General features: G+C 39.7%; 1 protein-coding gene across 1 annotated transcript in view; it reads right to left on the reverse strand.

Annotated features, from left to right (window-relative positions):
* Positions 1 to 2,176: 2,176 nt before the first annotated feature.
* FBXL17 (F-box and leucine rich repeat protein 17) overlaps positions 2,177 to 13,935 on the reverse strand; it is a 478,320-nt gene continuing 466,561 nt past the window's right edge. Inside the window, exon 9 of the mRNA XM_067731391.1 lies at positions 2,177 to 5,066. Coding sequence (XP_067587492.1) covers positions 4,926 to 5,066 — 141 coding nt within the window. The 3' untranslated portion in view covers positions 2,177 to 4,925. The remainder of the gene's footprint in view (positions 5,067 to 13,935) is intronic.

The raw sequence follows: 13,935 nt of genomic DNA on the forward strand, positions 1-13,935 counted from the left end.
CACATGGACAGCTGTTCCACTTAAAATTCCAATGATGGTCGGATAGAAACCAAGGAGTTACGCAACGCTACGCTCCCAGCACAGGAGAAAAGAAAGGTGAGACTAGAATGTTCTCCCACTTCTGCCACCTGCTTAGACATGGGATTGTGTAAACTCTGCGTCACACAGAGCTAACCTCCACTACCAAACAGGTAGGGAATCTTGCATCTAGGTTTAGCAATTTTGGATAATCAATCAGTTTAAACAAGGTATAAAATTTTCTTTAAAATGTTAACAAAACATTCGATACAAAATAATTTGTTACATATGAACACATTATGAAGCATATTAATAAAGCAAACACAGGTGAATCCACACTTCAACTAATGAAGTAGAACCTGCAGATTCAGTTGAAGCCCTCCATGTGGTCCCACGCCTGCCCACCCAAGGGTAACCACCACCCTGAAACTGTGCAGTTGTTACCTTTTCCTTTTTCCATTTTTATTAATACACTGTGTCCCTAAATAATAGCTTATTTAATTTTGCTTGTTTTCACTTGATTCTAGGATAGAACACACTCCTGGTTGTCCTCCTTCCTCTCAGGTTATTCTATGTCACTTTCCTTTGAAGAGTTTGCTTCCTCTCCCTGCCTTCCAAATTTTGGAGTGACCAAAGACACAGTCCTTAGACTTGATTTTCTATCTAAAGTAATGGATGATGACCAGAGATGACGATTTCAGACCGGCTTATGGTTTGAAATGCCATCTGTATACCTCTCCTCAGAACTGAACTCCTATATCCAACTGCATACTCAATATACTCATTTGGAAGTCTAATGAGCATCTCAAAATTAACTCATCCAAAACTGAGCCTTTGATATTCTCCTCCAAAATCTTTTTTTTCTTCTTAAGTAAATGGAAACTCCATTATAGCTTTAAACACTGCCATTCCCTTATTCTATTTTTTTCTTCTGCAAGATTAGATATGTTGGAAAGTCTCATACTGTGTCCCATGTGTCTTAACCTCTCAGTCATCCATATGGAAATTATCCACGCAAAAGAAGAAAAGCTTTTTTTTTTTTTTCAATTTTCCTTTTAGTTTACTCACATCTACCTTTCTGTTTACGAATTATCCCTATAGCTGAATCTTTTCTACTAATGCCTTTCCATTTTAATGGTCAATTATATTTTTCATTTCTAAAAATTCTATTTCGCTCTTTTAAAAATATTTCTGTTCATTTTTTGGTAGTTTTTTTCTTATACGTTATAAATAATTTTTAATATATTTGAATATATCAAAACATTTTTTCCGAATTATCTATCTTAACATTTAATATTGAAGCCTTTGAGGATGTGGGCCTATTGTTTGTTTTCTCTGTTGACTTGAACTAATGTTGGCTTACCCCTGCTATTCTCTGTGATTTAGACTGTGAGTTCATATTTGCTGGCAGGATATTTGTTTTTCTTTTGAGGCTTCAGATGATTTTTGTCTGCTTTGTTGGGCAATGAGCACTCCTGAAATGAAACCTTTTAAAAAGAAAATTACAAGCGATACAAACAATGCAAATACTGTAGATTCAGAATAACCCATGTGAATGGTAGCCAGTGGCCACTTATTTTCAGAAGAACCTTTTTAAAAAACAATCCATGAATAGCCAAGGCTGAAAATAGTAATTTTTCTTACCATCTACCTCTTTAGCTTTGCTTTATTTTCGTTCACTCTTTGTAAAAGGGTATTGCCTTTCCTATTTGTGCTCCCTCTAATAATTACATTGACTGTGCTCTGCTACTACGGCTAGTTTTTAAGACTGTCTCCTTGCTATGCTATGAGCAATTGCAGGATGGGAATGAGTTTTATTTATCTTTAAATGCCCAGTGCCTGGCACATGTTTTTTACTCAATAAGTTTATTTATTTACTTTTGAGAAAATGAATAAATGGCTAAGTAAATGAATGAGGGTTTAGGGAATGGTACTTTAAACGGACCACCTGTTTAAACCCTTGAGGTTTTAATCTTATCTCAGTACTCACTGGCCAAATGCAAATCTCCTAAATTCAGTCTTGTTTATTATTCTGGGTTCACTGAACCTACATAAAGTCTGCAGTGAAACACCCAAGGACACGGACCGCTGCATGCATCACACCCAACCAGCATAAGGGAGGCCATTTATTGTCTCTAAAATAAAACAAAAGACACTGTGTTTTCTTTCTCTTTTATTGCAACCCATTGCAAGGTCAAAAGATTCACAGAAATATAGAAACTCGAAACTGGATGAATTTCCTTTATCCACTCAAAGAGACGTTAAAGACAAAGGACCAGAATTTTCCACCACAGCAATATATTTCATAGTCTTTATTCTGAAAATACTGTTGACATTTTGGAGAGGATAAAAAGCCCTGCATTAAACATGTTCACATATATTTATGACATTCTAAGCAAAAAAAGAAACTCTATATTGCCCAGAAAAATCATTTTAAGCCTTATTTCAAAGCATCTAATGAGAGCACATTCAACAACCATCACAGCATCATTCAAGGTGATGCTTTTTCTGGTTGTTTTTGTGATTAATGCTTTGAGGCTGGATGTGATGTTTCTACAGATTCCTACAAACACACCAAAGCAGTTTTCCAGGTTATAATGCATCAGGCTTTCTGGATTAGTCAACATCTTAAAGAATAAGTGCAAGTCCCCAACCCACCCCCACCCCCAAGCTAAAGCATGTTATAGTGCTGTACTTGAGATTCAAACAACGCAACATTAAAAAAAAAATTGATTACACACTTCTGAAACCATCTGACAACCAAACTGTGACATTCCAAGGATTATCACAACTTTGGACTGAAACGGCACCGCCTATATCATTGATGGTTCTCCTTCCTTTTGTCTTTTTTAACTATTTAAAATATAGTGTGACATATATAAAAATTAAACTTTTGCTTATTCACTCAAGCTACTATTACTTTACATATTGTCTTATAAATTAGTTTTGGATTAAAAATCAGTTAAAATATTGTGAATTAAGATCGTTTTCAGTAGTGGGGAAATGAACATGAAGGGGAGACAGTTCAACGTTTAAGAAGAATTACAGCTTGTTAATAGTAAACAGCTTTTTTTTCTTACATAAATTTTATTCCCTTGAAATTAAATTAGTAAGCCATTTAGTGATGGAAAAAATACTCTCGGTGCTTAGTGACTAGATTTTCCAGACTGATTGGGATTAAAAGCAAAAACATGCCACATCAGAAACAGGTCGACATAATCAAAGGAAAGTTGTTTACACAAAAAGAGTTATTATAAATAAGTGAACGGCATTTGAATGTAAAGCTATTTTTCATTTCTTACAGCTAGTATCATTTTAGCAACACTGGGACTTATATAAAGTGAATCTCAAATCTTAGCATATCTGTTAAAGACCAAAAAACAGTTATGTCCACATTGGGAGAGAATAAATAGCAAACTCACAAGTCAGGGTTTTGTATATCTAACTCTACTGTGAAAGACAATCACTCTTTAGCTTAAAAAGCCTCCCTGCTGTCTTGATTATAAATCTAGACATAGGAAAGGTTATTTGAGCCTGAGTCCCCAATATGAATTACTCATAAAGATGTGTGAAATCAAAACATATATTCATTTACTAATAGATACCGTCTAAACTGAAAACTGGCAATCTTTAATTAAACAAAGAAATGCTTATTTCTGACAAGTGTAAACAGAAGCTTAATGAAAAGATTTTCTAATTTTTCTTCTTAACTCATACATTAACCAGCAACAGATCTTTGCCATAGCATAACAATTATTCAAAATATGATAACATGCATATATCCAAAAAATCTGTTCTAAAGCCCAAAGCAAGAAAAAAAACTTAATAGAAAGATTGTCTACTCATATCTCACTCATTAACCTTCTATTAACGTGACTAGCCCCAAATCTCAGAAATATACTTTCATAATTACCAAAATTAACAAAAATAATTAAATGATCTGTAGAGTTTTTTTTTTTTTAAATAACTGCACACTAGTAATTACACTGGTGGCTTTAATGTGGATAATGCTAAGAGTAGCTCCAAATATCATTAAAACATATCCAGACCAGTTACTATCCATTGTATTATAAAAGCTAATACAATGTTAACATGAAACTCAAAATACTTAGTACTCAACAGAATTTTGTACAATAATGAATAATTAACTTTTGTGAGCTGGTCAGGGGAGTTCAGATTGTTGCCTCCATATGAAAACTTCACAAAAGGTTTTGTCCCCTATAGTCCCTAAGTGGCCCACCAGACAAGCAGGTTGGGCCACCTGTGGGGACAGTGAGTTAGGCAGAGTGACAGTGGATGCCATGCTCCCTCAGTGGCCTGGAGAAAGGCCCCTGTGTCAGAAAATGATCTAGAAAGAAAGTGCTGTGGGGGTGTGTGTGTGTATGAGAGAGTATGAGAACCTATATGTGTGTACGTGCTTGAAATCTTGAAAAGTACTAGTTTCCAGGCTTCTAATCAGCGCAACGTGGCTCCTTTCCAGTCATCATCAGTAGAATTGCACAATTCTTTCCCATCAAAAAAGAAGGCAGTTGCCTTCGTTTGGGGGCATCTCCAGTGGCAGTCATTAGAAGCTCAAAATAATGGATCCGTTTTTTTTTTTTTTTTTGATTCTACAGCAAAAAAAAAAAAAAAAATTTTTTTTTTAGAGAAATAAGCCTTTGAACTTAAAAATTAAAGGTCTGTGCCTGTCAAAATCGTTATTTAAGGAAAAAACCAGCTCACCTGGGAACAAAATAGCAATTGAGCTTATGCTACGCAGTATGCAAACGAGACACAGATAAACACACTCGGGTACACATGGAGACATGGGACAGTCAAAACCTTTGCAAGAGATCACCCACCCCAACTCTACAATTCCTCTCCGCCCTGCTGGCTGATCCACATGGACCCAAGCGTGGGCAGGGCTGTCAGGAGGAGGCAGCAGACATGTTGGGGGTCCAGCCCATCTGGTAGGCTCTCTCCAGGGTCCTCTTACAGTCCTGCAGGACGGTGCTGAAGGTGATATGGGGGTACTGCTGCACCAGCTGCTCCACTGTCACTTCACTGACCTGCAAACACAAAGAAGAGCCACGGTCACCCACAGGGACCACTGAAACCAACAGCCGCCCACGCTCACTGGGGTGCGCTTTCCATGGCACCGGGAACCCTCGTCTCCTTCCTTTTCAGCAGTGTGACCAATGCTTCGTGAGAAGACAGTGTCGCTTTTTGTGTGACCTCCCTGATTTCCTAAGTACTACATTCACCCTAAGGGATTTTCTGAAAAGACATGATATCAAGAAATTAGTGTTTTCTAGACGCATAGATGACCGTGACTTGTCAAGATCTTAACAATGTCCATTGAAAATGGGGCGCTTGGGAGGTGAGGCAGCAGTTAGCATCCTAGTGTGCACTGGACTTCATCGTCCAGCTGACAGCTTTTTGAGGATAGAACTGTAGATTGGTGGAGAGGATACACAGGATTCTGGATAGAAGTGTTGGGAAAAATGTTTATTTTTCTTCCTTTTAAACGTTAAGGTATTGCAAACTTCAAGTCCCTTTGTGGAAAGGGCTGAATTGTGAAGAATCAATAATTAAAACATACATGGCTGGCAGGTCAGGGATGGCCCCAATAGACCTTAACCATCAAAGATACCACTTTGATTCTTGATTAGACAAGGCAGTCAGACAGGCCTAATTAAAACTAACACCTTTACAATTGCTGTGCTGTGAAGGGATTAATTTGTCAATTATTTTTAAGCTGATTGCAGTTCATATCACAAAAGTAGACGGTTTCCTTCATCCTTTAGGTAAATAAATGATTAACCCAAGAACCGCAACTTTTAGGTAGCTTTATTTAAAATCTTTATTGAACACTCGGGCATTTTCAAATACATCAATATTTCATTTATACTGGGTAAGCTGGTCTGAAAGAAGGTGCTGGTGACACACCTTTCTGTGCTCCCTCTCCATGTCTGTCCACTATTGAAAAAGATCAGGACCACAAGGAAAAACCTAAAACAACATCAAACCCTTGCTGTTTGCTTTGAAAGCACGCTTGGGAGTGTGACGACCATGACATTAAGTCATCTGCGCTTTTCTGAAATAACATGGTGTTTTCTGGGTGATTTGGTAAACCATGTTATATATAATCTTTTTGTTAAATTTAGAGTTGATATTTCCACATTGCACTGATGATACTTAGTCTTTGTCAGCATTGCTATACAAGACTTTCTTGTATTAAAATCAGTTTTCATTCCAAATTCAACCAAGCCATGCAGTTAATTCTTTTTGTGATGTAGATACAATGTATAACATTTCATTCACAAAAACACAAAATAATTTTGAATAAAAAAGAAAAACAGATATACAAATTAGAGTTGAGAATATCAACTGATGATCTCAAAAGGAGTTCTAAGCAATATAATTTTTGATTTTTTAAATTTGAATTTCTATCCTAAGTCTTGCTTGAGTTGAGGTTGCTTAGAACAGTACACTTAGAAAGTCATGCATCATCTAGCCATGCCTATCTCTCTAGTATATTTTTGATACTAACCAGTCACCTGACCTAATTTAAAGTTATCAAGCTGTCCGAGTTCCTTCTGGCCTCAGGATCTTTGCACATGCTGTTCTCTTTATCTGGAATACTGTTAAATCCACTTCCACCTGAATGTCCCCTTCTCATGCCTACTCCACCTCATTCTTAGTTCTTAGTTCAGTGTCATTTTCCCAGGGAACTTTGATCACAGCCCTCACCCTGCTCCCCTCCCCACATTAGGTAAGGCTTCCAGGTTATTCACTCTTCCAACATTGCCTACTTTTCGTTCATGGTACCTTCAAAGTTAGTTTATAATTGCTTTGTTTAATGTCTACTCCTGTTCCCATGTAAGATCTTACAAGAGCCATGATCATTTTTGTATTCATGAGCCAGGCCTACTTCTCAGTGAATGAATGAGAAAACAATAACAAACTACAAATAAAAAATAGAAACCCAAGAGCAAGGCAAAGCCAGACACTAACATACTAATCACAACATACTGAAGACCAACAATTCCCAGAGGAACTTGTATTCAGCTCAGGAATTCCCTCCTTCAGGAAACCTTCCCTAAGCAAGCGTAACTCCCCACGAGGTTGGTCTCGGTACACCTTCTCCGTGGACCCATGACGGGTAACTGCAAGGCTTGTCTCTTATTTAAGCACTCTCACATTGTGTTGCAATCATCTCTTTACTTGCCACTCTCTTCTACCTGAACCAAAGTCTGGGGACCAGAGACTGCCTTTTATCTTTAAGGCTATAGAGCTGTATACAAAGTAGAGAAGAAACATGACAACTGTAGTTGACTTGAGAGTCAACCAGGCACAGGTTGGAATCCTGATTTACCATTTGGTTTCCTCAACTGTAAAAACTGGATAATAGTACTGATGTCACAGGACTGTTACAAGGATAAAATAATATTCCTAACACTGCGACTGACATAAAAAGGTCCCCAAATGGTAGCTCTTATTAGTACAGCTGGCGTTCAGTAAACGGTCATTCATTGAATTAATTAATGCTATGGTAGGGTGACCAGTTCTCTATAGGGATGCTCAATATTGTTCAACTTCTGAGATATTTCAGAAATAAACCTTGATAACATAAGTTGTAATGCTCAAAATAAAATCATCGCAGGACAAGAAGTAACTATACACTATTGATACTATGTATAAAATAGATGACTAATGAGAACCTACTGTATAGCTCAGGGAACTCTACTCAGTGCTCTGTGGTGATCTAACTGGGAAGGAAATCCCAAAAAGAGGGGATATATGTATACGTATAGCTGATTCACTTTGCTGTACAGTAGAAACTAACACAACATTGTAAAGCAACTATACTCCAATAAAAATTTTTTAAAAATACTTCGGATACAAGAAGAATCTATTCTATCTTAATGCTCTCTGGAGAATTCAGAACTTTTCTCAGTAATACAGTCCAGGTTTTAAATATCCACTTTCAGGAAATCCTCCCTTTTCTTTACCTGACATTCCCCAGGCTGTGGTTAGGTTACATTCCACCCTGTAGCCATGAACAAACCCAGAAGGATGCAGGTCCTTCTAAGGGACAGCTGAAGTCATCTGGTCAGAGGACTTTCAGAAAATCTGCATCGAATTGGAAAGGAAGTAAACACGGCCCAAATCACTTAGCATTCAAGGAACAACTAACTGAAAAATAAACGAAAAACGGAGGGAGAAGGGAAAACATTTAAACCCACCATAAAGATGGGGCCTGTCTTCTGCAGTACATCTTTTCTAATCTACACATAGGCCTGTACAAAGTTTTATACCGAGGGTTGACAGGCATTTTGTTTTGGAGGTCCAATTTTTTGTTTGTTTGTTTTTCTGCAGTATGCGGGCCTCTCACTGTTGTAGCCTCTCCCGTTGTGGAGCACAGGTTCCGGACACGCAGGCTCAGCGGCCATGGCTCACGGGCCCAGCCACTCCGCAGCACGTGGGATCTTCCCCGACCGGGGCACGAACCCATGTCCCCTGCATCGGCAGGTGGACTCTCAACCACTGCGCCACCAGGGAAGCCCCGAGGGTCCAATTTTTAAAAAGAGAAAATATCACTAAGTGATAACTGTTTTTCAAGAGGAGATATAAAATTCACCTTAAGCAAACTTGATACATGAGATACGGATTTATGAAGTATATAAATTAGGAGATAATTGTTTACTTTAGCAAAGACTTTCATGGTAGGGTTATTTTGTCAGCTCTCTTAATGTGTTTTATATTCCTTTGACTTACCAAAATTCAATTTACCTATTTCTGTTGCATAAAGTAAGATCCACCTATAGCTAAGAATATAGAGTGTGTTAGATCTCTGGCTTTCATAGCTTATGGGCAAGGACAGACAGTAAGTTGGCTTGGTATAGCTGTATGAAAAATGTTACAGGTAATCCTCCGTGGATATAATGTGTCTTCTAAGCAATCTTTTTGCTAACTGTGTTAGCAAAACAAAGCAGTAGGGAAAATGCAAATTTTCCATTTTAGAGCTTTGTTGGGTAGAAGCTATTCAGGGGAAATACATGTACTCCCACTAGGGAAGGTTCTGTCTTTTACTTATAGTGTCTCCTGGCAATATGGTGTGACAAATTTTATACTGAAGTTATTTTCATTTACTCCTCAGAAGTATAAATTATGCTCACCTCTTTGTATAGACTCCATAAGTGCTTTGGTGCCTCAGAGAAAAAGTTGGGTGTAAGACACCAGGAGGGTCCAAATCATTTTAAATCGTTACGCCTACATACACGTTTCCGCAGGCATTTTGTCATGCACAACTCCACTTGCTAGAATGAAAAGAACCATCCTCTGTTCCAACTCATAAAATGTATGTAATATAAAAAAAGGAACATAAAGATGAATTTTAAGAAGTTTCCCCACGATCCCTGGTTTTCTATAATTTCTTTTTCAGCTGCTGAAAACTATCAATGGCAATTCTTATATTACACATAAGATTTGAAAAATGCAGCGTATCTTCCTAAAGAAGTATGCCGCAGTGTCATTTGAAGAAATTACTGTGATTAAAGGGGAAAAAAAGCTTGTACCACAGGTTTTATTTTTAATATAAGAAATATAGTTCTCTCCAAAGACTGTATAGCCATAATTTACATTTTCAAAATTATTATAACTCTTTTTAAGGTAATAGCAATTTGTCTGGTATTTTAATCTATTTTGAGTTAACATCTATTAGCACTTTTTGAAAATGTGAGGCAAACTGCTATGCAAATTAAGGTAAATCATACTATAGTTTCATCCTATTGCTGCTGCTACTATAGAAGGGTGAGGAGAGATCCTTCAGAGTTTCTGAGATTCAGTTTAACCAATTTATCCAGACCATCACCCTGTTTCTTCACCTCCTTATTGACACTTTCCCCAGAAAATTCCAGAAAGTGCAAGCCTAGGCCTGAATAATAATACCTATTATTAATTATATCTAATATTAATAACCTATTATTAATTAATACCTATTATTAATTATAATAATACCTATTATATATCTCCTCAATAATACCTATTGTTCAAAAAATACAATTTCTAATGGAATTTGCTGCAGAAACCATTTATGTTAAGTGATTCTTATTTCCTCTTTGACTCTTATAAAATAGAACATGCTTCTTATGTCGGGGGGAAATATTTGACATCTGAGTATATTAAAACCACACTTGAGAATATAATGAACCACCTAGGGACTTCCCTGATGGCGCAGTGGTTAAGAATCTACCTGCCGATGCAGGGGACATGGGTTTGAGCCTTGGTCTGGGAAGATCCCACATGCTGCGGAGCAACTAAGCCCATGCGCCACAACTACTGAGCCCACGTGCCACAACTATGAAGCCCGTGCGCCTAGAGTCCGTGCTCCACAACTAGAGAAGCCACCGCAGTGAGAAGCTCGTGCACCACAACAAAGAGTAGCCCCTGCTCGCTACAGCCAGAGAAAAGCCCACGTGCAGCAACAAAGACCTAACACAGCCAAAAATACATAAATTAATTAATTTATAAAAAGAATATAATGAACCACTTAAAATCATTTTTTTTAATGAAGAAAGTTTCTCTGCAAAAAGTGGACACTATTTAAAATACCACAAGCAATAAATGTATTGCATTTTTCCTAGACCGTAAGTTCCTTGACAGCAAGGAGGATTTTAGTCATCTTCTTGTTTTCAGTCCTACACACTCTCTCTGGCACATTCTCATCCCATTAGAATATAAGCTCATGAGACAGGAGTTTTTGTTGTTTCTGTTCACTACCAAACCCCTAGCAGCTAGCGAATGCCTGGCACATAATAAGTACTCAATAAATATTTGTTGGCTAAATTAATATAGTAGTTGTTCCATGAGTGTGTATTGAGGAAACAAAAAGGCACCAAATAATACTAATACCCAGAAATCATGGAGATAAGCTCACCTTGTTCCCAGGGCATTTAGCTATGGTGGTGGCAGTCTCTAATGTCTTGACATTAGGGCAGCTCCAAACTCCTTTAATCTTCTGAAGTTCACAACCAAGGTGATTGTTTGTGCTACTCTCCTTTCTCTTCTTTCCATCTGATATCACCGGGTGCCTCCTTCCAGATACACCTTGCCTGGGCTTTCCAATAATTTTGCACAGGAGACCAAAGCAGCCCGTGATGGTGGTTCAGCATCATGAGCTGGTGGTCGCTGGGCCATATGGCTGTTGGGCAGTGCTCAGGAAATGCCTAGGCTATACTTCAGATTAACTGATGGCAGCCTTCCTACTGGAGATGAGTGACACACTACACTGGGTAGGTGACACTGAGAAACATGCTGATGGTCACTGCATATGCGCCAGTTTCCAAAACTTTGTGAAAACCCACATGGTTCAGAAGATTTCATACTTCAGCCTTCAGCATCCAGTGCCCTGCTCAGGGTAGCAGACCCAGGAGGGTCCCACAGAAGATTCTGAAGTTTTGTGATATCTAAGGTTCCTTCTGACGTCACAGTTGTCTGGCGACAGGGGGAACTGTGGGCAGATCTCCTGACTCAAAACAATGCTATTTCCACCCTCTGATTTCTTGGGCTTCAGCAGTTCTACATGTCTTCACTGTTTACCCGAGGGGCTGGTCTTTGGTTGTTGTTTTCCTTGTCACAGTGGTATTTGGCATTTGTTGTCCCAGGGAACATGTAAACAATACTCCAATATACAGTATAGTCCCAGACAAGGAAAAATTCTCCCACTAAAATTGCCTCATGCTCCCTACCGAGAGACACTGTACTTATCAGGATTAGGCTCTCATGTGCTACGGGATAAATCAAACGGATTCTTCAGCATGGTTTATTTTGGCAAAATACTTGAAAGCAATTTGTTAATTTTTCAGCCTAATGACCAATAGGCAAAATAAAAGTATGTCCCCATTCCAGCAAAGATGGAGGAAGAGGACTAGGGAGAAACATTCAGTGAGCATCTACTATTTTCCAAGCACCTAAGCATTAATACCACTGATTACAGATGAACTGTGGCTCATACAGAATTAGTATTTCACACAGGGTCACACAGCTAGTAAATGGCAGCCAGGATTTGAATCCGGGACCCTGCAGCACAGGTGCTCTCTGCCCTGGGACACACTGCCCTGCACACAATGCGATGCGCGAAGCGTCAGACTAGGGCCTAGCTGAGCACCCACTCAGTGACACGTTCTTTCACTGACATTCATTTTCCAGCTAACATTAAAAAAAGTGATTTACATATAAATACAATTCAAAGTCCTTTACAAGCTCTTCAAAGTGGCTGCTCTATGGGAATGTAAATTACAATAGATCTCACTTGGCCTGGGGAACATTCTGCTGTGGAACTGTGGTTGTGGAGACTTTGACACGTGATGGAAACGTGACGGAGCCTTTTAGCAGGGCACCATGCCATAAACTGGTGTAGCTTTCCCTCCAATCTTCTACCCTTCAAAACGTTTTTCTGTGTCCCAGAGGTAGAATGGCCAGCATGACAGATATGGTCCCTGCCCTCTTGGTGTGGGAAGATGGACAATTACAACAACAGCAGCAAGGCCTGAGAAGTGCTTTCTAGGGGAAGTACAGGTTGCTGTGGACAAAACTTAGTAGCTCCTGACCTCCGCGAGGAGGGCTGGAAAGGGCTTTCCAAAAAAAGCGATACTTAAGGGGACTTCTGAAGGACGAGGAGGTATCGGCTTGTGTACCCCATGCACTAAATATACACATATTATTCAGGGGAGAAAGGAAACCCGCTCATGAGCTAGAATAAAACAAATAATCTGTCCTTCACTTTGTAAGCTTTGTAAGGCAATGCTTCTCCAGCCCATCTAACAAACTCAAGGGTATAACTGAAGTAAGTTCTTGTTTCCAATAGCACTGCTCTGAGCATGGGGGTGGGTGGGTGCAAAGAAAAGGCCTCCCCTCCCCTTTCTGCAGGCTGGAAAAGTAAGGAGCCCACAGTAAGTCTGTGAAAGTGTCGCAAATAGCACAGTCAACTCCTGCGTCCTAATTCAGGGCTCTTGCCCTCACGCTGGTCTGTCACTCTTCACAGACTCCTGGGCAACAGCCACTCACTGCTAACAGCCCCACAGGCTGACTTCTGGGCAATATGCCTCCGGAGTCGGCCTCCCTCTGAGCTTCTTGGCTCCCGGGACAGCGTGCTGGCTGTCCGTGGGACCTGGCATTCACCGGGTGACAGCTGCTCTTTCACCAAGTGCCCACTGGCCCCAAGATGGGCACGTATTAAAACGGATAAAATAAGGGTGACATGAATTTAGTAATACCTCAAATTTGCATGTAAATGAGATGAGTCATCTAAGTGCAGTTTAAAATATTGTAAATAGGTCACTAAGAAGAGAATAAAAGAGCAGACAATAACAGTGATTTTGCCAGGACCCTCACAGCCAACCACATGCACTGGGCTCTCCGCAGGCCAGGGTAGATTTTTTTGATGATTCTATTTCCCTCCCTTTGCAGCAGGACGTTTCATGTCCCTGTTTGGGTGGCATACCCCATCCGGCTAATGTTTCCCTATGATCAGAGCAGGGAGGTCCAGGACACCAGGAATCTGGCGCCACTGTTACAATCTCTCACCTCATCTCTTTCCCTTCAGCTGCAAGCCTAGCGTCCCAGCAGCCAGCAGCTCAACAGGCAGAAAGAGGCTGCAGGCGGACCCCACAGGGAAGCGAAAGGCTGGTGAGGGCTGTGGAATGATTCTCGGCATGAGTGGAGCGCCCAGCTCCTTTTCTCCACCCTGCAGGCAGCTTCACGTGCCTTTCCTTCCCGCTTCCTTTCTCAGTCAAACCAAAGCCTTTCTCCACACTCCACAGTGACTCATACGTAACAAATGATCAATCCACGTTTACTGATGTGGGACGAATTAAGCTGTGTCAATAATGCCCCCAAAGGAGAATCATTTAAGAGCTCTTTGGACTTCATCCG

Source organism: Pseudorca crassidens, chromosome 3 (assembly GCF_039906515.1).
Source record: "Pseudorca crassidens isolate mPseCra1 chromosome 3, mPseCra1.hap1, whole genome shotgun sequence".
Taxonomy (NCBI): domain Eukaryota; kingdom Metazoa; phylum Chordata; class Mammalia; order Artiodactyla; family Delphinidae; genus Pseudorca; species Pseudorca crassidens.